Genomic DNA, 24,387 nt, shown 5'->3' on the forward strand with positions numbered 1-24,387 from the left:
GGGGTTTGGTTTGGTTTTGCTCGAGGCGTGGCTTCATCTGTCAGCAGCTCAGTGAACCAGCCCCAGTCATCCTACAACCAGCACTGTCACTGGCCTGCAGCCAGAGGGGCAGCAGGGACAGGCAGCAGGAGGGGACGTGGGGTGTTCTCCATTGCTTGCCTGCACTTGGAGTGGGCCAAAATAACGTGGAACTGCACCCTTGGGTGACCAAGTCCCAATTTCAGGGGTGTCCAAATGACCAGGGAGCAAAGTCCCGTTGGTTTTCAGTTTGAAAGGCAAATACAGCAAAATCTTTAAAATATTTGGACTCACAAAGAAATTTAGGGTGTTCAGTGTTGTGAGATTGGGGGAGCAAGGGCTGCAGGGCACACGACAGCACGGGGGCACCAGCCTTCCCTCTGGCCACTTTGCAGCCTGGGGCTGCAGAGAGAACACAGCCACAGAAACACACTTGCTACGTTTATTGCATGCAGAAGAATGACCCAACCTGAAAACACTCTGCCTCTCCCCCCCTTCTGGGCACGACCACGTTTAACCTACTGCCAGAAGAAGTTCTTGCAAGCAAACCCCCTCTGCAGTCACAGCATCGCCTGGGGGCAGTGGGGGCCCCGTGTGCCCAGGTCCTTTCCACGATCACATTTTTTTTTCTTCCTCGCACGGCCAAGCTGCTCTGGGAAGCAGGGATAGCTAAGACAGAAGAGTATGCAGCCCTAAATGCTAGACGCTCCGCTCCCGTGATCGCTGCTGTGGGGAGAGGTGTTTCGAAGGGATGAACTCCAGAAGGAACCGGGTCCGGCGCTCGCCTGAATCCATTCAGTGCCTGAACCGTGAGAGCTTGGGGGAGCGGCTCGCCTGGTGGTAGGGCTGGTAGCCCTCCGAGGCGGCCGGGAGCAGCAGGAGGCTGCCCAGCGAATCCTTCTGGCAGAGAGCCATGGCCTCCTTGTAGTTTATCTTCTCCTTCGTGACGGGGTCAATGAGATCTTTCTCGTAGTTGGACTCATCCTGGAGCCTGTTGGCCAGGTCGCCCGTTATCATCCCTGTCTGGGAGGCTTCCAGCACGGGGATCCGACCGGTTTTCTTGGGATCGATGAGTCCTCCGGTTAGGTGCTGGACCTCCAGGTAGGGGAAGGCGCTGTCCCTGGTCATCCATCCCTTCTGGACCGCTTCCCCCACGGACAGCCTTCGCTTGGTCACCGGGTCCTCGATCCCCGTGAAGGCTTTCTGGGCATTGAGCAGTCTCTGCATGTAGGTCCTGTCGATCAGCCCCCTCTCGATGGCCTTGTGGACTGACAACCGGTCCCGAGAAATGAGGTCTATGATGCCCCCCGTGGCAGCCTGGGCTTCCAGAAGCTTCTGAGCCGTCATGGGATCAAGCAGCTTCTTCGCCACAGCGGTCTTGATGTTGTACTTGGTGTCAGTGGTGGTGTCGTACACCCCGGCGATGGGGCACGTGTCATCACAGAAGCCCTTCTGCGAGGGGAAGAAGTTTTGGGTTTGGTGGGTGGTGGGTGACTGGAGCGGGGATTTGGAGATGATGGAGCCGATAGAAAGGGACGACGGAGGCTTGGATTCCCCGGCCACCAGCAAGGCAAACTCCGAGATGGGAATCTTGCCGTCCCGGTACAGCTGGTACTCCTCCTTGGTGATCCTCCTCAGCCTCAGCGCATCGTCGATGGAGTACTGCTTCCCGCTCTTCTTGTCCAGGAGAACCGAGACCTCCCCGTTGGCGCCCAGGGTGGTGACTTCCTCCCAGTCACACTCCAGCTCCTGCAGCTGGATGTACTGGCCTCTGTCTATGATACCTCTCTTATAGGCTTCGTAAGGGGACATATCCTTCCCCGTCTCAGGGTCCAGTATGGAGATCTTGGTGGAGAGGTTCGTCTCTCTCATCTGGGTCTCGTGATTGATTTCTTCCCGACTCACCCTCGACTGGAGATCTCGGATGAACCTCTCCTTGTTGTAGATCTGGTCCTTCTCCCTCAGGATGTCTGCCTCCAGCAGGGAAAACTCATGCTCCAGCTGCTTCTTCTTCTGCCTGTCGCTCTCGGTCCGTTGGTTGAGCAGTTTGGACTCCTCCCGCAGGAAAAGGACTTTCTGCTGTTTCTGCCTCTCCAGCTCCCGCAGCTCACTCTCCAGGTTGGCTCTCTCCTGGATGGCCAGGTTCCTGGCTTTCTGCAGCTCCGTCTCCTCGCGAGCCCACGTCCTCTTCATGCCTTCAGCTCTCTCAATCTTCTCCCTGAGCCTCCGCACCTCCTCTTCGGCCTTTTGCTTGGCCCCTCTCTCCCTGTTCAGCAGCTCCCAGATGCGCGCGCGCTCACTCTCCAGTGCTCTGTCCTTCTCCACACGAATCACCTCCTTGTAGATGGTCTTCTCCTGGGATTTTGTTTTCTGCAGGACGTCAATTTGCATCTGCAGGTTCTTGCACTCTCTCTGCAGGTTCAGCACCTCCATCTTCTCACGGTCCAGCTCCAGGCGCAGGTTGCTGGCAGACTGCTCGAGGACTGGGTCCTTCTCCAGCTTTACCACTTCTTCCATAATGATCTTTTCTTGCACCGGGGCTGGGCTCTCCTCCAGCTCCTTTATCCTCAAGGTAATTTGTCTCATGTCTTTTTCCAGCGCAAGCCTCTTGTTTCGATCCTCCTGAAAGTTGAGCAGCTTCTCTTGCTCTTCCACCAGCGCACGAAGCTGCTGCACGTCTCGTTCCATGCGGCGCCTGTTGCTCACCTCCTCGTCCAGGCTCCGGCTCAGCCTGTTGTGCTCATCTCGGAGCTTTGGATCCTTCTGAGTCAGAATCACCTCTTGGACGATGACCTTTTCCTCCGGCTTCCTCCTCTCCAGGAGCATGTATTTATTCTGCAGGTCGTAGATAGCGTCCTCTGCAGCTCTCCTTTTTTGAGACATGTTACGCACTTCTTGGCGGAGGCGGTCAGCTTCTTTTTCCAAGAGTGGGTCATTCTCATATCGGATGACTTCCTTGTTGACCAGCTTGGTTTCCACCTTGGATCTCTCCCTCTTCCACTCGTCCCTTTCACCCTGCAGCCTAATGAGCTGCTCCTGGGTCCTGCCGTTGGTGTTCACTAGTTCATTCAGCTGTTCTTTTAGCCTGTCAATTTCTCTAAGAATTTCTGGACTCTTCTCGTGTTTCACCACCTCCTCTATGACCTCCTTCAGCTCCACCACTGGTTTCTGTGACCTGAGGACATTGAGCTCTGCTAAGGCCTCTTCCACTTCACTGTCAATCTTTGTCCTTTTCAGGGTAACTTCCTGCAGCTCTCTTTTCAGGTGAGCAATTTCCTGCTCTGTTTCAGGATCCACCAGGAAAATCTCATTGACCCTCTCTTTAACTTCTACCCTGGGTTTTTGCTTCTCTGCAATACTGTACTGGCTTTGCAGCTCTCCCAGCTCACCTGTAAGCATTAGGTTCTTGCTCCTTTCTTCTTCAATTAGGTTTTTAAGCTTGGTAGACTCTTTTAATAACTCTGGGTCCTGCTCTACCTGCTTCACCTCCTTCACGATAATTTTGGGTTCTGCTGTTTCAATTAGTCTCTCCACTTCCTCAATCTTATTCTTCACCTTCACTATCGCTTCCTCTGCGGACTGTCTCTTGAAGGATTCCTCATCAATTTGTAGCTGCAGGGTCCTAACGGACTTCAGCATTTCTGGGTTTTTCTCCAGTTTGATCAGCTCCTTCACCACCACTTTCTCTCGGATGTTGGGCTGCTTTCGCTCTAGCTGATGCAGCTCTCTCTTACGCTGCTCGAGTTCAGAAGCAGCAGCCAAGCTTTCCTCCTGGAGACGCTTGATCTCCTGGCGGAGACTGGCTGCTTGACTATCCAGGCTTGGATCTTTTTCAATTTTTGTTATCTCTTTGGTGAGGAGCTGGGCAGGAACGGCCTTCTTCTCATTCTCCATCTGCGCAAGCTTCTGGTTCATCGCTTCAATGTCTTCTTGCAGGTTCAGCCTCTTTTTGCCTTCCTCTTCAATCTGCTGTGTCATCTTAGACAGGTTGCTCTCCAGCTGTGGGTCTCTGTAGTATTCTACCACCTCCTTTTCTTCCACTCTTTCAACAGGCCTCTGAGTCTTCAACATTAGCAGCTTGCTCCTGTGTTCCTCCAGGTCCTCTTCTATCTTGGCCACTTTTCTCCTTTCCTCCTCCAGCTGTGTTTTCAGCCCATCAGATTCCCTGCTCGACACAGCTTTGTTTTCAGACTGCTGGGTTTGCTCCTGTACAACCTGAATGTCCTCATGCACTTCCTTCTGCAAGGAGAAAACAAAAAAGAATTTAAATAAAAATAATAGCCAGGGAAACCAACTCAGTCTCTGAATCAAGCACGGAAGCCTTTTTTTATGACAAGACATGGCAGGAGGCAGAACTAGTACAGAAACCTGACAGCCTCCAGATGATGAGGCTGTTTGTAAATGACAGATGAGGACACATTCACACCATCTCAAGCAACTGATGTCTTAAAGAGTTCCCACCTGTCAGGGGGATGCTGCGGCAGCAGCCAAAGAGGTGCTTTGTGCTGCAGGAGGATAACCTGGCCAGTTCATGCTGCTCAGCGTGGTGATGGTAACAGCACAGAGCTCCCCCATTTAATCTCCTGTCCTTCATGAGCACACTGACCAGAAGCCATCCAGACTGGAACAATTTTCTACAGGGGAATCAAGCCCTAGAAAGGTATAAAAACCCTACTGCCTGGAAGTGATTCCAGAGGTGTGTGAGCACAAAGTTCCAGCCACATTCACAGATGAATCTGAAATTCTCAACCCATGAACATTGAATAGGCATGGCTGAAAACAGGAGTTAAGATTTCTGGTTTAAGTTTTTTTGTTTGTTTGTTTGTTTTGTTTTGTTTTCCCTAGCAAAGACTACAGCTTCAGTTAGAGTTAAGGGCCCACAGAAGTGACAAATGTCACAAGCTGAGATCAACATCAGTGAAACTGTTGTTACTTTTAGTCTTTGCTCAGTGGTTTCCATTCCTGTCCTTTTTAACACCTAGATGTGGAGACCTGGAGATAGGTGGAGGAATCCCAGGCTGAGCAAATGGTGACAGCTTTGGAAAGATCATTTCCAACCCTGATCTGGAGTACCCCAACCCTGCCACAAGCTCTTAGCTGGTACCTTCTCAACAATCTTCTTGGCAAACTCCAGCCAGCGGAGCCGCTGTTTATTTTCTGCTGCCAGCTCCATGTAGAGCTTGGTTACATCATTTTCCTGAAAAAGAAACAGCCGTGAGAGCCTTGTCCCACTCACCCTACCATAGCCCTGCTGGGTGCTTTTTATTCAAATACCAAGTTATACACGAATCTCAGGAGATGTACAGCAAAACAGCAATGATCTATGCTATTCTTGCTGATGCCAAACACAGAGAATGTGCAAATAAAAGGTTTGGAGGGGACCATCAAATTTGTGTTTGTCGACAGATGTCTGTGTAAGCCCACACACCCACACTGTAACATTTATCTTCATGCACAATATATTAAGAAGGCATCAGCAGCAATCTCAGCCAAAGGTACCAGAAACATTGCTAACTCCTGATCTCACTTGCTGCTATGCCCCATAGACAAAGAACTCACTGATGATATTTGTCCTTGGGCTTAGAATAACGATCAACTGCTGCTGTAAGAGTGGATTAAGGCCTTGCAGAGCACACAGGGCTTGGGTAAGGAGCTAGAAAATATTTTCCATGCCTTTAGCTTAACATTTTACCTGGGCCTGGATGCTTTCTTGCAGTGGGGTCACACGCAGCCTCTTTGCAGCGAAGTCTGTCAGGGTAGGGTCCAGAGACGAGCTGTATTTGCCTGCTTGGAGTTCATAGTCCTGTTCAGAGCAGAAATAGAAGAATCAGCTGGGATCTCTCAGGTGAAATGACGATAAGGGAGTGTTACACAGGAAAACCCAGCCATACATTGAGTGTGGACTGCACGTTCCGGGACTGTCTGACCACTGCGTTCTTCTCGGGCTCCTTGCTTTCGATCTCCTCCACCAGCCTCTGCAGGAGAGATGTGTGATAAGAATCAGCTGGAATAGCAGCCAGAGACCCCCACATCTCATCGCCCAAGCTAGTCAGCTTAGGATCTGCTCAAGGAGAGAAAGATGTAGGGCCCAGGTACAACATCTCAGCCCTTTGTAGTATCTTAGATGTTGTCTTTCAGGAGCTGCATGTGCCCTCTCTGTGCAGAGGGTATCAACCTTGGGGTGACTACCACAGATGAGAACACCAGCGCTGTAGATGAACACAGCTGGGCAAGGTAAATCATCTGTGTGCTGCAAGCCATTGTCACCTTTTTCCAGCTCATTCACTAGGACAGGTGCAGCGCACAGCTAGGAGCTGGGTGGTACCACTTGCCGTGCCATTCAGAAAAGCAAACTCCTCCCGTGCTTATAACATTACAGGTCATGGTGCTTGCCCTGGAACACACCTTCTGTGCCTGCAGCTTGTAATTGATCTGGCTTGGCCCATCCGTGGTCTTCACTTGGTGCTTGGGTAGGTTGTTCATCCAGAACATCAGGTTCTCATTGGAGTTTTGGAACTGCTGGTAGGTGAGGCTGATATTTCGGAGCGTCTTCTCTCTGCACGGCACAGAGGTAAACACAGGAACATTAAGGGCAAGGGTAAAGATGCACGTGCCGGTTCCTAAAAATACACCATGGTGAATTTCACCACAACAAGGGTGATGTTCCTCACCTCTGGTCCAGCTGGTCTGCCACGGCGTGGTAGCGATCGTTGAGGAGCTGCACCTCCCGCTTCTGCCGGGGCAGGTCAGGGCAGTACTCCTGGAAATTGTTCTGCACGGCGCTGCAGCTGTGCTCGGTGTCCTTCAGCCCTCGGTTGAGCTTCAGCACACACTCCTCTTGGGCCACCAGGTCTCGTTTCATCTTCTACAGGGGAACAAGACGCCTCCAGGTTTGCACCAGTCAGTGCCCCAAACACCTCCTCAGCCTGCAGCACCTGGGGGCTAGCCAGGCTCTCCAGGACACACACACAACGTGGAAGAGGTGGAGCAGTGAGGCTTAATCAGCAAAGAAGGTGGGAAGCCAGGTGGGTTAGATGAAGCATGGAGCAGAAGGGAGAAGTCCTGGGGAAGGCAAAAAAGGGTCACTGCAAGTCAAGGGTGAGAGCTAATGTTGGAGCAGGGAGATTGGGAGCAGGATGGGTAGGGGGCAAAGCAATGGACAGCACGCAGGAGAAAGGGCAGGCAGGTTAGATGCTAAGGGGTTCATAGTGGATTTTAAGGACCACAAATGTAGTCTGGGAGGGACAGAGCTTTTTGCAGTGAAGCGAGTGTAGGTCAGCCTACAAAACCAACACAGAGCCTTCCAGGAATAAATCCTTAGAAGGGCTCCGTCACCAGAGCCTCAAAGTCCAGCTCTCCCCACAAGTGCTACCTGAGCTCACTGATTTCCCCTCCCTAAAAAAGAGCCTGACATTTCCCTACCTGCAGGTCATTGGCCCGATCCTGCAGGGCATTGGGGGACGCAGGAATGATGCTGTCCTGAGCCAGCTTGGCCTCAAACGTGCTGATGATCTTGTCTGTGTTCTCAATCTGCGTCTCCAGGTTCAGGGCAGCCTTAGCCCTGGGGAAGGGAAAAATGACACAAGGTTAGCTGCAGAAAATCCCTTTCTCTCCCTCTTCTCTCTGATTCTGCATGTATAACCTTATTTAATGACAAAGCATGGCAGGGAACAAGCAATATGCACTCACAACCCCACTCTGCTGCCCACACAGATGCGTTGCACTTCCCTGCACACAGCAGGGCTGGGACATGCACCCGTTGTGGTGGGCTTCCCGTGCCTGGGGGGGGGACAACTGAGCACACATTACACACAGAAAATCCTGCGGGGATGCCTCTGATGATGCACGGAAGCTTCCCAACCTCCCTTGGCTGGCTGGGCCGCAGCCAATGCCCACACAGACCGCGTGCATTTTCTCTCAAGGCCTCGTGCTGACACATCTGCGTGGCATCTCAACCCCTTTAATCCTCTCCAGGCCTTGCCACTGCCACTCACTTCTCGTTGTACAGGCTGGAGAGCATATTGACATCGCTGTACTTGCTCCTGAGGGCGTTCAGCGTGACAGGCAGCTGGGAGGCCGAGGTGCTGGTGGGTTTCTTGGAAAGGAAGGTCTCACACTCCTTCTGCAAGGCATCCTTGGCTGCCCCCAGGGTCTCAAGTTTCTTTGTTGTTTCCTGGCACATCAGATGGGAGCAGAGTCACCCAGTGTAGTCATAACAGGGCTGTTGCTAAAAGGTGCCTCCCTCAGGGGTGGATTTTGCTGTGGGGCTAAGGGTGCGGTGGAGCCCTCTCATGAGGTGCCATCCCTCGGGGCACAGCCCCAGCCAGACGGTGGCTGTCTGGGGATGGCAGGGTGCGGGGAAGAAAGGTGGAAGAGAGCTACCTGCCTGAGCTCATCCTCCTGCCAGGGATGGGTAAATACCCATGGATGAAGATGCAACACGTTGAACTGCTATGGACCAGACCTTCTCCAAGAGAAAAGGAAGGGGGCTGCAGGGCACTGTGTCTTTTCCTGCCCCCTTCACATCTACCAGGCTGTATTTGCTATCAGGGGAACCAAAGCCAGCCCTTGGATGAATTCCTTTTCTCGTGTTGTCTTTCATGCTACAGACTTGAGCGAATGGTGACGGCATCCCCACGACAAGGTAGGGAACTTCGAAGGGGACACAAAGGGGACACCTTGCTGCAGAGCTGAGCCAAGGGAAGGGGCCGCATTCCTCTAGGGTCTGTCTTAACCAGCCCCACTCCAAGGGCTCAAACCAGCCCAAAACCCCTGAAACCGCAGCAAGATTTTCTCCCCCAGAGCACCAGCCGTGTAATTCCCCTCTCAGCTCTGTTTTTGGGTACCAGTCGCGGTGCTGCCATGCTCATCCTGCTCCAGCCTGCCCGCTGCAGCGCCCACCTGCTGGTGTTTGATCCTCCTGGCAAGGTCGTCTGTGGGGTCGCTGTAGCTCACTGGAGACCTCACTCGGTTCAGGACCTCCTTCTCCACCTGGACCAGGTCCTTGCCAACACGATCCAGGCTACCGAGGAGCTGATCGGCTTGGGGATCATCCTGGACTACCGGGGGGCTCCTGGGCAGAGCTGCAGTGAGAGACAGCTTGGGTTAAGTCCCTTTTCTCATCTGCCAGTCTCGGTACACAGCTGTTTCCCTGGGCTGTCCCAGACACAGTCCCCAAAGCTCCAGTGACTTCTGACAGAGCTGCTGCAGAGCTCTGCCCTGTGTGGCTGCAGCTTTTAAACACATACAGGTTAATCCTGAGAGCAGGGGTTCACACAGCCAAAACTGATTCAGTTAACTTTCCCAACTCACACAGCACGATGCAGATGTGTGCTGCCTGCCTGTGGCAAAGGCTTGGGAACATGGCTTTCCCTCTGCACTGAGCAGCCAGAGCTCATGTCCAAGGTAGGGACAAGGACGACCACGTGCAGCCATGCAGACACAGTCCCTTCAGTGGGAGCTTTGGATCTGCAGCTGTAGGAATACCACAGCTCCCAGCGGTTGGGATTCAGCCACTGCTACCTCCTTATTGCACACCCCCTAGCTAGTGAGAAGAACTCAAGGACCCAGATCCCGAGGATTTAATTAAGGCTCCTGGATAGGCACATCCCCACCTATCCCTAAATACTCTGCAACTACTGATGGAGTGAAGGTCAGTCTCAGGGGTTTGGAATGGCAGCAGGGAGCTGAAGTGAATTCCCCTGGCAGCACCACGACTTGGGTTCCCCCTTCCCTGCTCTTTTCAGGATGTAAGGCACCCTAACGCCGACCCGCAGGCTGCCAGCCAGCTCTGCAGCGGGCTCGGCCCCCGAGCAGACGTACCCTGCTGGCTGAGCTGCACCGTCTCCTTGTGGCTGTGTCTCAGGGTGCTCTGAGCTGCTGCTCGCTTCTGCTTCACCGCGCTCAGCTCCCCCTCCAGCCTGCAAGCAAGGAGAAGCCACATCAGCCGGCTGGTTGGGAAACCGCGGCACGGGGCAAGCCCCAGCAGACCCTGACCCGGCGCAGCCTGGGAGCTTGCAGCCTTTTGCAGCTCAGAGAGATCCCTCAAGAAAGGGGAAAGCAACAAGAGTTGGTTTGATTAGCTAATTTCTCCCAGTGGAGCCAGTGTTTCCCAGCTCTCGCCAGAAGCCAACAAAGCTGGAAATGTAATTCACATCACTGCAGCGCTTTGCAGGAGCTGCTTCTGTGGCTGCTGATCTGGAAGTCCGAGTCTCGCCTAGCTGTGGTCAGAAGAGCCCCCGCAGAGGGACTAAGGATGAGAAATAAGACAAATGTTTGGTTGTTGTTGTTGTTTTTTTGCAGGAAGAGAAGTAAACACTGGGAAATGAAGCACGGTGCCAGGTGCAGCCTGAAAAGGACCGGAGCTTCAGGGCAATACCAGCAGAGCTGATAGCTAGGAGGATGTTGCTCAGTTGTCCTTTTCTGTTTTAAAACAGGCATGAAGTCCATGAATCCAAAGAATTCGGTAACATGGGATGTGCGAAGAGGGATTTTTGCTCAGCAAGAGCAACACAACACAAAAGTCACGCCTGAATGCCTTGGGAACAAAACTCCCATCACGAGCATGCCCGGTGATGCTGGATTCAGGCTGTGGGCAAAGTTTTGGCAGCACATAAGCAGTGCTGGTTTATCTAAGCACCTGGGGACATGATAAAAATGGAATGCCAAAAGCTCATTGCATTATCCCCCCCCCCGTCTGTGGGAACCTCCAAAACCAACCGAGCAAACAGGCAGCAAAGTGCACGGTGGTTCGAGGAATGTTTTCCAGTCTCCAGCCGAGGCTGGCGGAGAGGAGATAGCACAGATAATTCCGTCCTGTTTGGCAAGTCCCAAGCTCCAGACTGATTCTGCAATGAATTTAGTCAAACCTATGCAAGTCACATGTTTGGGTGAAGAAATCAAGCCCGTCTGCCAGAAAGCTCTTTGACTGCAAGATGGGAACGGTGTGCAATGCTGATGAAGGATGGCAGGAAAATGGACAAGGCACTGGGGCACAGGGAACAACGCCTCTGCAACAGGACAACCAGGAGGTATTTCATGCGAGCTGATCAATGGCTCTGTTCCCAGCTGCTCTTTCTCTGCAGTTTAGGCAGTCAGGGGATGGCGAGGACCAAGGAGCAAGCCTGGATGTCTCTCTGGGTCAGGCTCTCCACGGCAGACTCACCTGTTGACCTTGTCAATGGACTCGGGGTCTGGTGGAGGGATGGAGAAGCAAGCAGCAGGCGCCTCCTGGACCACGCCAGTGCTGCTCTGCACCACCCACATCTCGGGGTTGCTGTTGTCCTTCAGAAGGTACTTGTCACCTCTGGTCAGCTGCACCTGGGACAGACACAAAACCCAAAGGCTTGGCTTTCCAGTGCTAGCCCAGGTCCTCCCGCCATGGGAGGAGGATCTGGAGCACTCAGAGAAGAATCTGGATGCCTGCTGCTTTGGAAGGTACCACTAGCCAAGCTCTCACCTCCCCAGCATCCCAGTCACACAGCGTGTCCAAGGAGAGGGGCTGGGAGGGACGCATCCTGCGCAGTTTCAGCGGGCTGATCTCTTTGCTCCTCCTCTTCAGGTCAGCAATGCTCTTCTCTGCCTGCTTCACTGCCTTCTCCTCGTTCTAGACAAAGCGGGGAAGACAGCGGTTATAACCAGGCTTGGATGAGGAGAGAGCGGGGTCACACTGCCATGGGTGTTTTGGGGCCAGTTGTCTGTCCTTGCACTGTCATTTCTAGGTTGAAGTCAGGAGTTTCTTCATTCTTGACCCATCCGTGTCCCTTCCTGTCCCTCTGCTATTAACACTCTCCTCTGTTTTCTTCGCTCACAGGAGATCTGCCCTTGAAGGGACAGCCTGCATTAACCTCAGGTGATCCCACAGTGTCATATTAAATCTCCTGGGGAAGTTTTTCCTTCTCAGATGAGGAGCAGAGACCTGCCAAGAAGTGGCTGCATTCCAGTGTCAGAAGTTACCGAGATCCCAGCACCTCCTGGCAGTGAAAGGTATGGGAAGACACCGCACCGAATGCGTCCCTTCCCTCTCTCCCGGGCAAAAGTTCCTTCCCAACCTGTATCTCACCCCCGAGGTCAGATTTCTCTATTCCCTCCTCGCTCTTGACTCATGGCAGAGCTGAGGAGATGGCAGGACCTCTCCCTGCTGCTTGGGTGCCAGCAGCTCACGCTCTCTGCAGGCCCTCTCACCCAAATACCTCACGTTTAGGACAACACAGCTCCTCCCTGTGCCTCTCCTGTACTGTGATAGTGCCCTGGGGCTTGGATACGTGTCCCTGGTGGAGACCCCAGGGGTCACTGCCCTACTGCAGGAGCAGCGAGGCCCTTCTGGGACCACAGGGATCCATCACAGTACTGCCATGGGCCTTCCCCTCCTGACACAGAGGCAAGACGAGCTGTCCCAGGGGGTTATTCACCCACCTCTTCCCCTTCCCCACATTTATTTATGGGGACAGCTGTGAGAGTTGGTCTGTGCTCAAGGCACAAGATCCCCCAGGCCTGGCTGGTGCCACCAGCCCCGAAAACCTCACCTCCAGCTGAAGCAGCAGGTCTGACACCACGCCAGGGCTGTCCTTGTTGAACTTGCTGTATTTGGTGTCCAGGTCGGAGTTCATCTTCATCAGGGAGAGGCTCACAGCCTCAGCGTCATCCTGGAACTGGAGACACGGGTAGGAAAATGCTCAGAGTGTGGGAGGACATTCGTGTGTCCAGGTCTGGTGGCGTGCCTCAATTCCCAGCCACTCTCCCACAACCTGGGGCTCACCAAACTCTACAGACCACCTCAGAGCATGACCTCAGACACAGACTGCACCACAGAAATATCTGTGAGTAGACACGTACCAGGTAACAAGGGTGAGCAAACCCTCCCCTGCACCTCCAAGCCAGCGCACCAACTGGTCCCAGCAGCAGGGCTGGGAGCCCATCGTTCACTGACCACATTTTGAGAGGTGTTTCCCCAAAATACCCTGACCAGCTGCAAATAAAATACCCCGACAAAGCAAAGGATCCCATACTGATCCCTTTGCTGGCTCTGTTCCCGTGCACAGCCTGCCTGCTCCGGCCTGACCGTGCAGCCCCACGGTCTCCTCGCTGCTTTTTACCTTCTTATAGTTCTCCACGCTCTTCAGCTGGCTCTCCTGGCAAATGCAGAGATTCAGAAAATTCTGCCACTCGTTCTTCAAGGCTTCCTGGTGAGCCTGAGGTGGGAGAAAGCACGACTCAGTGGGCTCCAGCTGGTCCCACCTGCCTCACACCCCTGGCCTCCCTTCTCCAGGAGTCCCAGAGGTCAGAGGAGGGGTAAAGACCGCTGCTGAGCAGCAGCAGAGCTATTCCAAGGCATCGCCAGATCCTGAATCTGAGCAAGGACACTGCTCCTCAAGGACCTTGCCCCCACACAGCAGCCACCATTTCTCAAGGGGTTTCTGGTGCAGGTGTTGTGAGTCCACCTCGGCTGCCCGCGGTGTCTGCGGCCCTGGGAGCACAACCCTGGAGGCCGAGAGCTGGTTTCACCTGGGACAGCTCAGCCACATCACACTGTGACTTTCAGAGGATGAACATGGCTGTATTTTACCACATATCTGTGCACCAGCCCAGGAGCAGACAGGCCCCAGCACACAGACACCAGCCAACGTGTCTTGGAGGTTTCTGAAGGGGGTGAAGACCCTGCACTGCCCCCAGCCTCCCCACGGGGCCAAAGCAGGCAGAGAGGTGCTGTGGGACAGTTGGTACAACGTGGGGAAAAGCATAACATAGCAGCTCTGCAGAAGATGTGAAGAGGTCTCCTCCGCCCCATCCCCTGGCTCTTGGAGCACAGGTTATGTGAAATATTCTCGTTCTCTCGTAGGGAATCCCCCACCTGGATAGGTTTGACAGCCGGGTGCTTTAGTTCAATCATTCTGTCCCCATCATCCTGAAGGTTGTTCACAAACTCCTCCTGGCTGAGCAGCTCTTTGGACTTGAAATCCTGCAGGGGAAGAGACACCTCATGGCAGCGGGAGCACACAGGGAGCACAGAGCAGCCTCCTGGGCCACCAAACCCCATGCAGCAGAGAACAGGCTCCCCAAGCACAGACAGCTGTTTTGGTTTGCCTTTTTTTTTTTTAATAGGAAGGCGCTAGGCATAACTCAGACAAATTAGGCACGCTTGGGCCTATGGAAGCATCAGGGCATTTGTTCAAAGTGCATTTTCCTAGGCAATTAACTCAGTTCTTCCTGGTCCCGGCAGAAAGCAGTCACTGGGTGTTGTACTTTGGACACCGAGGCTCACACGACGCCAGATCTCTCCCTCCCCTCTGCCCACTGACAGCTCTGCACCCAGCATCAGACAGCGCTGTCACGTACGATCCCATGTCCCAGCTCAGGGGACAGGAGGGGACACGCAGCGTGGCTCAGCCCCAACCCTGCTTCCTCCCAGAGCATCTCTTCTGCCTCCACTCCTGTGCCCAGCCCTGTTGGGCTGCCTTGGGAAGCCACCAGGCTGCTGGTGACGTCCAGGATGATCCATCCTGCAAATCTCACACACCAGGCTCAGCCAGCCTGTGAGAGCTGCATTCCCCAGGAGCTCACCTCGTACTCCCGCCGCACGCTCTGGACGTCCAACATTTGGTCGCTCCAGTCCTGCTTCAGGATCCTGGTCTGCTGCTCCGTGAGGTAGCCCAGCTCCTTGGTGCAGCCCTGGAGGTGGTGGTACAGGCTGCCCAGGCTCTGCCCGCGCCAGATGGAAGCTTTCTGCCCGTGCACAGAGGAGAGAGACGGAGTCAGGGCTCAGGCTGCGGAGCCTTCCCCTCCTGCTCCCCCTGCGCACCCCCTAGGAGATTCCCAGAGCCCTGGGTGAGACATCGCTGCCACTCGTTCTTATCTGATGGGGCCTTTCCCTGCCTCACAAACAGGATGTGTTTGTCTAACCAGACTCTCAGGTGTGGGCTGATGCCTCAGGCAGTCTGAGAGCAGGCCCAGCTCTGCTGTATTTCTCACCAAAGGTGTTCTCCAGCACTGAACTTAGGGACCCAGCCGGCTAAACCCAACACCTTCTTCCTGGCCACCTCCTTTGTTCCAGTCGGTCATTTCCTCTCTGCAGTCCTTGTTAAGGATCAGCACAAGCCTCAGCATTTGCAATCCCACAGGAACATCCTGCGGGCTGGGACGGGGTTTTCTGCACTGAGGCACCTCCCAGACCAATGACCCACAAAGAGAAGAGGCGCAGACCTCACCCACAGCATGCCCCCGTTCACAGCTTGCACCCAGTCCAAGGTGGGGAGGAGATGGGGAAAGAAAATGAGGGACATGACTTCACCGTGCAACACCAAAGGTAGCTCCTGCCCTGACCTGGGCATTCCCTGCCCACTAGGAAAGGAATTACTTTGCTGTGTGGCCCCAGAAAACCACCAAGAAGCTTACCAGCAAGTCCTTGTATTGACTCTTCAAATCTGCCACATCCTGGGTTATTACACGGCCAAGATCAAGAGGGGAAAAAAAAAAATTGTTACCAAAATACCAGCAGTGATAGATGTTGTCAAGCTAATTTATGGAACGTGCTTTAGAAATTGTACAGGAACCACCTCCTGCCTGGCTCTGCCCGAGCTCAGGTGTCCCCATGCCCCCTGCAGAAGGAGGGTGGGTGTTCACCATGGGAAGGAGCATGCAGGACAGGGGCAGGACACGGAGGGGACAGAGGGGTGCCTTACCCCGCAGCGGATGTTCTTGATCTGGAGGCCATAGGCTTCAATCTCCTTCTGGAGGATGTTGTGCTCAGCTATTTGCTTTTCCAGCTCTGATATGCCAGGGCCGTACTGTCCCGCGTTGACTTGTTTCTGTGCAAAAGGAGTTAGGCAGAGACTAGAGCAAAATCCCGTACATCAGGGAGAAACCACAGCATGTGCTGGCAGGGTTGGAAAGATCTGATACCACCCCAGGAGGAAGGGAGGGGATCTTGTTGCTGCTTGCCATGATTACTGAGGGCTGCCACTTCCCCAGCCATACAGAGGGGCAGAGATAAGCAGGCCATGTACCCCAGCGTACAAATCTACGCTAAACCAGCCACTTCCCATGCTGATGTGCAGTGGGTGTGCTTAATTACCATCTGGTTTTCAAGGGAATCTAAATTGACTCCAAACAGGGCACTTCGTACCCAAGACCTTGCAGCGTGAAACCCTAGGACGTATGGCTGTGAAGTCCTTGGAGACATCACCTTCTCCATCCTTTTATTGGGGCATCTCTACTTAATCCCCCTCTGGTAGCTCTTAATCTCAGTGGGTCAATGCAGAAGGTCCTCCTGAGGCTTTTAAGATGTGGAAGGGAGAGCCCTTCCTCCTGCCCAGCTCGACTGAATTAGCTCCACCACCAACCCACACCGCTCCTGCGTGATGCTGAGCGCACGATGGTTGGCAGAGCCCTCAAGGCAATGTCTGGCCTTGCAGGAGTGGGGAGAAACACGTAAAAACCAGCTGCTGTTACCATCTTTTGGTCCAGGATCTTCGCCCAGTCCACCCTGGGCCCCACGTCAGGGATGTTCAGCTTCTCGTAGAGGGCCCGGTACTCCGCACACAGCTGCGTCGTGCGGTCGTGGAGCTGCTGGATGCTGCCGGGGACAAAAGGCAGATTTCAGCCATAAAACCCAGGCTACTTTCTCATCCCTTCATGCCACTGGCCTCCTTCAGCACAGGCACTTGCCCTGGGGCTCTCCATCACCCAGGAATTACAACCCAGGAGAAAGCTGGGAAGAGCTGCACGGAGGTCAGGGCTGTCCCTTCCCAGCTAGGAAATAATTCTCCCCTCCCCATTTCCACCTAGAGGGGCTGGAGACAGAAGGGGAGCCAGGCCCCAGGCACCAGCTGAAGACCTCACACCTGAATACCCACCTCTGATTCTCTCTGCTTGCCCGAGGACAGGTTTCCATTTCACGAGAGGCAGAGGAAAGGGGGATTTGCCTTGGGCACGGGGAGCCCAGGAGCGGGGCCGCCTTTTAGCTCTGCATTTTTCTGGCAGCTTTTACAAGAGCTCCCTGACAAGACCGGGGGTCTCCTGGGAGATGGCTCTGGCAGCCACAGCGCACAAGATCTTTACAACATGTTGGCCAAAGCCCTGATTTTAAGGCTGATGGGTGAAGCTCTGCCTTTTCATGGCATCGATCGGAGCTCAGCCTAGATCCCAGCTCTGGGATGGGGGCTCCCGATCCCACCAGCTCCCCCCCCCTGCACTCACTCTTTCTCTATCTCGGTAGCCTGAGGGTGCTTCAGCCGCTTGGCACGGTCCACGTCCAGGAAGAGATCCTTCAGCAGGGTCTCTGCCTCCTTCAGGTTCCGGGCATTCTCCGCCTGGAACTCGAAGGCCTTATTCTTCTGCTGATTGCTGACATCCTGGGGACCAGGGAAGAGAGAGAGGAAAAAAAAACTTGGACCACAGAGACCTCACAACATGTACAGCCTCGATGCTCAGCACACCGACCACGGAGGAGCCCAGTGCAAGGGGATGGCTGGGGAGCACCCCAACCAGCCAGGGACCCCCGAGGCTACACCAAGGGTAACATTTGGGAGGCCCTGGCATGCAGCCCCAGGGGCTGGGAGGCTCTGCAGGGTGCCTGGTTCCTCCCCAGCCCCGGGTCAGCCCCCAGCCCTGCTCCAGCAAGCTGCTGCGCAGAGCAGACACCTCATCTGTTATTCTAGAGGCTGCATCTCTAGGCAAAGCCTTTCACCTTCCCTCCGCCACATCTCACCTGCGTGAGCCTCGCCTGCGTCTCCAGGATGTCCTTCTCCACCTGGTCGGCGTTCGTCTGCATGCGGGTGATGAGCACGGCCAGATCATTTGTGGAGGACCTGAGGGTGGGAGCAGCAAAGCAGAGGGTGGGCGAGGGCAAATCTCACCCCCCTTCATCACCGCCCAGGGCCTGATAGCAGCGGTGTGATTGCAGCAGGTAGGTGGTGGATTTTTGCCCAGCACGGCTCCTCCTTGCTGCAGGACACTGCAGATGCTCCGAAGTTCAGGAGGATTCAAAAAGCAGTGGAGGGAAGGTGGGGAAAAAAAGAAAAAAAAAAAAAAAAAAAAAACAAACAGGAGGGCTCCCAGATGCACCAACACCACATCTGGCTTGGAGCTGCAGATGGCTGGAGGCCAGGAGAGCACCCTGCAGAGGCAGCACGAGGTGCCTGCCCTGCTTGGAGGCACTGCTCTGCCTGGCAGAGGTAGGCAAGACGGTCCCTCAGCCTGGCCCGGAGCTGCAGAGCGCTTTGTGGTTCAGCTCCAAGTGGTGCTGCAGAGCCCAGCACCCCCCAGGATGGGGACGTGGTGGGCGAGGAGCTGCAGCACAGGCTGCAAGCCCCTCCGGGCACCGTGTCGGCTGCTGCAGTCACTTTGCTTTCTGGGCTTGGGAACGAGTTTCCTAAGGCTGTAGCAAAACTGCAGCCCTCCTACACCCCAGTGGAGATTCACTGAAGGTCCCGGGGACCATCCCCTGTTGTGTCTCACCTCGCTGCCATCACACGGTACCACAAGCCATCACCTTTATTATGAAAAAGCACCCAGAGCCCTGCCAAAACGGCTTCATCCAGAGCCCCCAGCAGGGCACGGGGTGGTTCCCAGCCAGGCAGCTGCAGCCCTAAAGCTCCCCGCGGCCAAGGAAGCACAAGGCTCGGTGCCACCTTTGTCCTCCTGTCCTGTGGCTTCCTGATAGCGCTGCCCTTGGGGATGGAGCTGGCCCTGGCCTCCAGGCAGGGAGGTGAAGAGCTGCCAGGGTGTGGGCGAGCAGGGGTGCGGACCCATAGCATCATCCAGGGGCTTAGGCTCGTGAGCAACTGCTGATGGGACAAAGGCCAGCGGAGGCTGAGCTCGGTTACCTGCTGTCATCTGAGACCTGAGGGAAAGAACTGGACAACAACAACGGGACCACTTGAAAATAGGGGGACACTACAGGAGCTCACGTCTTTTGAGGAGGAGGAAGGTAGGAGAGAGGTGCTGTCCTGCTGCAGAGCCACCCACATCTGCCCCCAGCAGCTCCTTTCCTTCCCAGTCCCTGCACCCAGCCAAGCTCTGCCCTTAACGGCCCCAGCAGGCTCCAGCCGTTCCGTGGTTGATGCCCAAGGTGAGAGCAGGTGCTGGACATTCACTTATTACAGCCTGGAGTGATGACAAAGTGCTCGTTAATGTTCCAGCCGTGTCCAGCCAGGCTGGTGTCGAAGTCACAGCCCACACGGACCGTGGCCGAGCCCGTGCAGCCCCAGGGAGGTGCAGCCCAGCGCTCCTGCTCTCAGCATCCTCCTCTCCCCTTTCTCCAGCTCCTCCCTTGTTTGCGATTGCCCAAGAGGGCGGCGTGGGCATGAGACACAGACACGGCAGCTTCCAGCTCCCTCGGGAGCTTTGGGCTGGCCGTGCCCCAGCCCCCCTGCCTGCAAAGTGCACGGGGTGCCTTGCTCCTGCAGTGCCCTCCTGCACGGAGTCTAAACCCAATGGGGACAGCCCAAATAGGACACTCATCACCTGCAAAGCATCACTGCTTGCTACAGCTCCTCTTCTCCATCCCCTTAAACGTCCCTCCCATCCTATCTGTGGCCCATGCATGCGTTTTCCAGGGCAAACCGCAGTGCTTTGGGCCCAAACCACACAAAAAGGGTGGGTGGGAGCAGCACGAAGCAGGGCTTGATGAACCCAAACGCACGGCCGGCTGGAGCACCAGGAGGTCCCCCCCTGCCCAGCAGCTTACACAACGTCCCACTCATCCCCGACACGCCTGGAATGAGGTGGTGTCCCATGAGCAAATACTCGAGCACCACCCAGGTTTCCTGCCCAGACTCCCTGCGCAGGGAGGAGCGACTGAGTCACGGGCTGGCTGCCGGCCCGGGGGACGGGCGCCTCTCCCAGCGCGCCCCGAGACGCCCGGGTGAATTCAGCTCCCACCAGGGGTGCCCGCATCGAGCCCTGCTGTGAAATGACCCCGGGTTGATGCCTCTGTGCCTCTCGGAGCGGGGAGAAGCAAGGATGCAGCCTTCCCACGGAGGGGAGATGCCCAACAAAGCCTTTTCCTACCTGCACAGCCTCCCTGGGCAAAGGACACAGCGGGACGCCCCATCCCTCAGTTCACGAGGATAAATGCAGGGAGCAGCTTGGTTCAGAGCAAGCCACAGCAAAACTGCAGACTGGAAAGACCTCAACAACCTCCCAGTCATAGGGTGGGAACAAAATCTCTCCTGCTGGTCCCAAAGCAGTGGGGGCTCTGCTGTGCCCACCCCAGCCTTGGCTCTGCATGGTGTACTCAAGGCTAGAAACAATGACATTGTTAGAAATGACCCAATTTTCAGGGAAGAAGCGATGCCCCCCAGAGAGCACTGCCTCAGCAGGATGGGGGGGGGTCTCCTCTAGGTGTCTGGGAGATGCCTGTGCCCACCAAGGAAGGAAGCCTGGAGGAGGAGGCTGAGAGCCTTCAGCCGGCAGCTGGGCTGGATCTCCACAGCCCTCCAAGCAGCTGAACAACCTCAGGGCCTGCAGGAGGGCAGGCTGGCTGCTTGGGGAGTGCTGAAGCTGAGGAGAAGTCCTGGGAGGTGTCTGCACGCCGTCCTGGCAGCCTGCGAAGACCTGATGCACGCCTGGCCAAGTCTCAGCCATCCTCAGCTGAGACCAAGCGGGTTCCTCAGGAGGCCGTGCGTGCTTGGAGAAGGGCCCAAACCACCACAGAGCCTCCTGTCACAAGCACAGGCCATGTTGAGAGGAAATTCAGCCTCTTCCATCCACCCGTGAGGTCTGTAGGGCCATGCCACCATCCTTCGGGGCCATGCCACCGTCCTTCAGGGCCGTCCCTCCCATCCCATGTACCAGGCCCTTCTACCCCAAGAAACCCTCACACAACGGGAGCTGACCACAGCCCAGGCCCACATTTCAGAGTGAAGATGCTGAAAATTTGGGCCACAAGGAGACAACCTGGCATAGGGCTGGATGCAAGGAGCCACGAGCTCCCCGTGCTCGCATCGGGCCCAGGCATGGCGAGCGGCCGCAGCCACGGGCCTGCCGGGATCGCCGCGGACATTGCTCCTCCCTAGGGCTATCTCCCGCCTGGAAGAGGCAGAGCACCGTCATTATCGTCATTAATTGCTTCATTTCTCATACCACTTTCTACCTCCCGGACAGCCCGGCTGCACGCAAGGGATGGTGCCTCAGCGGGCAGAGGATGTGTCGGGGGCACCCCGGCGCCCACCCACCCCTGCTCCCTGCCCCTCCTCTCCTTCCTCCCAAGGGATTTGGGCTGCAAGCGACACCCCAGGGCTGGGGCTGTGCTCCCCAACACACACAAGTCCTCGCTCTGCCCCTCCAGCCCCATCTGGTCACAGCAAACAGGTCCCCGAGCCCCTGCACCCCCTCCCCGGGACCTCACAGCTCTGGGCTGCAGAAGGAGAAGCAGAGGCAGGCGGTGGCTGAAGCGGCCACCCCAGGAGATTTGCCAACCAGCTCCGAAGCCACCCACCCAGAGCCTTTGCAGAGATCACACCCAGGCACCCAGTCCAGCCAGATCTGATTCAGTTCCACCTCTGCATGAATTTTCCCTTTCAGCCCTGCAGTGTGACTCTTCCCAGAGCTGGGCACACACCCGAGGTGGTTACGGGCTCCCCGGGATGCATCCCCCGAGCAGAGGGCCCCAAGAGCTCAGCACCACCGCCCCTACAATGGAAACAAGGTCCTGCTCCGTAGGTCCCTGCCAGGAGCTTCAAATTGGGAGCCCCAGAGGCAGGGAACCTCAGATTCTGCTGAGCCTCTGGGCCACCGAGAGCAGCCATGGGCCACCAAAGTTTTCTTGGGGCCATCTGCAGAGCACATGCTGGTGCTGAGACAGCTCATTCACCTTCATTTTCTCAGCTCATGGTGGCAGGACGGTGCTGACCAAGCCCCAGGCTGTGGCCAAACCAATTAGCCATCATCTGATGGTCAGTGCCTCCAAAACCAAGCACGACCAGCTCGGTCGTTGCTCAGGCTCCAGCCTCCATCCTGCACAAGGAAGAGGCGCAGGACTTTGCTAGGATGTGACACCCGTGCAGGGAGAGAACCTGGCCCCAAACCCCCAACAGCACACCGGGGACTGCAGTGAGCTGCCCCACAAGAAATCCCCAGCCCGGTTTAGGAAGCCAGCAAGCTGCATAGGCTGGGGAGGTGGATGGCTTGCACTGGACAGACTGAAAACAAGAGGCTTGGAGCTCTGAGAGGCCCCAGGTTCTGCCTCTGCATTGAGTTTTGTGAGTGCTCAGCCCCATTGGGGCAGAATTGTGGGGCACCAGCTTCCAGGTCACACCAAGAAACCTCAGCCTTTGCCAGGAGCCCTCTCTTCCCCAGGTCCCTGCCCAGCCAGCAGCACCGGGCCACCACCCTCCTCCTTGGCTGTTTGCTGATGTTGGGTTTGGTCCCCATAATCCCAGTTTGGTCCCCATAATCCCAATGCTGCCAGCACCACGCTGCGCCCACCCGGGCAGCTGCACCCACAGTGTCCTGGGCAGCTGGTGCCGGTGGCCCCTTTTCACTGCGGGCTCCCTCCTCCTCCTCCGAGCCACCTCTTCACAGCTTTCCTGGCCTTTTACCCCGGGATTCCTGCAGAACTAGTCTGCTGACACTGGGAAATGCAAAACTGCTGAAGGAAGGTGGAAAATAACCCCGAGTTAGGACCTGCAGCACAAGGGAGGGATGAGCACGCTCTAGAAGCTCCCCGGGCAGCATCTCCTCCCCTCCTGCTCCCACATCTCCCTCCCCAGAGCTTTTGGAGCCTGCTCAGAGCAGGATGAGGCCGTCAGGTCCTTTTGGTACTGCCTCAGCCCAGCCTGAATGAGGCCACCTCAATGTTTTGGCCCACAGAGACCCCACCTGTCACCAGGACGGATGAGAGCAGCACCAGCAAACCCTTCCCTCGCCCATCCCCACCCAAGCAGCACCCGGCCGAGCATCCCTGTCCCAGGGTGCCCTTCCCAGGGCAGCACCCCACCAGCCTCACCCAACTCAAACCCAGGACCTCAGATCCAGGCGTCCGTCTGCCCCGCCATCAAGCCGAGCCTGCTCCACCCAAACAACGAGGTCCTGCTTGTTCTCACTGCTCCTGCCTGCCGAAAAGGGGCTCTGCGCCTCCCTACCCAATGCTCTAAGCTCATGCTCAGGTCCTGAACGTCCTGGGGGGTGCATGGACACAACTGGGCTGGAGCACAAAGCCCACCAAAATTGAGGACAAGAGGGTGAGCCCCGGCTTTCTGGCTGCTCCACAAAGTGGGATATTCTTGGGGTAAATCCCAAAAGCCGCGAAGCACTCGCAGGCATCGAGAGCCCTCCCCTCGTCCCCCCTCCAGGTTCCCAGCGCGGCTTCCAGAGAGAAAAGGGGCTGCACTTACTTGCTCGGCTTGGCGGGGGAACCTCTGCTGGGGGAACTTCTGCTCGGGGAGCCTTTGCCCACCCCCTTGAACATGTCGGCGAGGTCCCGGCTGGTCTCGCGGAGGCGGCGGCGGCGCGGCGGGCGCTGGCGTCCTGCTGGGCTCTGCGGGGATGGAGAGCCGAGGCTGAGCAGGGGCAGGCGGCAGCCCTAAAGAGCCCTTTCGGGGAGGCTCCTCCCCGAGCGCAGGTGAGCAGCTGCGGAGATGGAGGCTTGAAAAAAAAAAAAATTGACTCGAAAAACCAGTTTGGGGTGGAAAGAGCAGAACCCCAGAGGGAGAACGGGGAGACCTCGCCCTGGCTCGCACAGCGTTTCGGCACTCACGGCCCCGGCCGCGCGGCAGCTCCCAGGTGAGGGGCAGAGAGCGCGGCCTCTGCAGAGCAAAAGTCTGGAAACAGGACTCGGAGGGAGATGGCAGAGACTACTGACGTGGTTTAAAACATCTTGCGTGAGCGATTTCACACGCTGGAGAAGCAGCAGAGGTGCTAAGCTATAGACAAAGCCAACCGAGAGTTTTCCAAAGCAGCAGCATCGGTTTGGGAGCCACCAGTTTGCAGAATGTGATGCTTCAAATCCAGGGAGCAGGGACACTGCCCAGAGCAGGAGCAGGGAGGGAGGGCAGAGGATGGGGGAGAAAAGGACCGGGAGCAGATGGGGACCACAGCACCCACATAAACACCCACCACCCATGATGCTGGTGCAGATTTGGGGCCGTTCTTCCCCATTTCCTGCAGCCCGAGACCAACCCAAGGCCAGAGGCAAAAGCCAGGGGTCTCATCGCTTCCCAGGTGAGCTCGTTGTCCTCATCAAATCAGCACAGAACAGATCAAACCTGTCTCAGGAGAGGAGTAAAGACACGCATGGAATGAGGCTCCTTTGCAAGGGGCTCCTTCCATTCTGGTTTTGCCCCTCAGGCCACGATTTTGGAAGCAGGAGGACAGGAGGTCCCAGCTCACAGTGCTGGGAGGCAGCCGGTGCTCGAAGCACTGGGGGAAGCC

At 56.0% G+C, this 24,387-nt stretch overlaps 1 protein-coding gene across 1 annotated transcript; it reads right to left on the reverse strand.

Moving 5' to 3' along the window:
• Nucleotides 1-813: 813 nt before the first annotated feature.
• Nucleotides 814-23,425, reverse strand: EVPL (envoplakin). The gene is made up of 22 exons (XM_032199791.1): nt 23,352-23,425; nt 17,723-17,822; nt 17,212-17,366; nt 16,465-16,588; nt 15,696-15,821; nt 15,409-15,447; nt 14,578-14,739; nt 13,868-13,975; nt 13,113-13,208; nt 12,543-12,668; nt 11,477-11,623; nt 11,183-11,337; nt 9,841-9,938; nt 8,920-9,101; nt 8,013-8,191; nt 7,441-7,579; nt 6,690-6,883; nt 6,424-6,574; nt 5,910-5,993; nt 5,711-5,821; nt 5,123-5,215; nt 814-4,257 (listed from the first exon to the last, which is right to left on the reverse strand). The coding sequence occupies exons 1-22, from the start codon at nt 23,423-23,425 to the stop codon at nt 814-816; spliced, it is 6,087 nt and encodes a 2,028-aa protein (XP_032055682.1).
• Between the last annotated feature and the right edge of the window lie 962 nt (nt 23,426-24,387).

Source organism: Aythya fuligula, chromosome 18, assembly GCF_009819795.1.
Source record: "Aythya fuligula isolate bAytFul2 chromosome 18, bAytFul2.pri, whole genome shotgun sequence".
Lineage (NCBI taxonomy): Eukaryota > Metazoa > Chordata > Aves > Anseriformes > Anatidae > Aythya > Aythya fuligula.

What these genes read in the sequence shown, in the direction of transcription:
- EVPL (XM_032199791.1), bottom strand. Translation starts at nt 23,425, where the DNA reads ATGTTCAAGGGGGTGGGCAAAGGCTCCCCGAGCAGAAGTTCCCCCAGC. An exon ending in GCGTGGAGAACTATAAGAAG is followed by an intron (nt 12,669 to 13,112) that starts GTAAAAAGCAGC and finishes CCGTGTCTCCAG; the next exon opens with TTCCAGGATGACGCTGAGGC. An exon ending in ACGTGCAGTCCACACTCAAT is followed by an intron (nt 5,822 to 5,909) that starts GTATGGCTGGGT and finishes TGCTCTGAACAG; the next exon opens with GACTATGAACTCCAAGCAGG.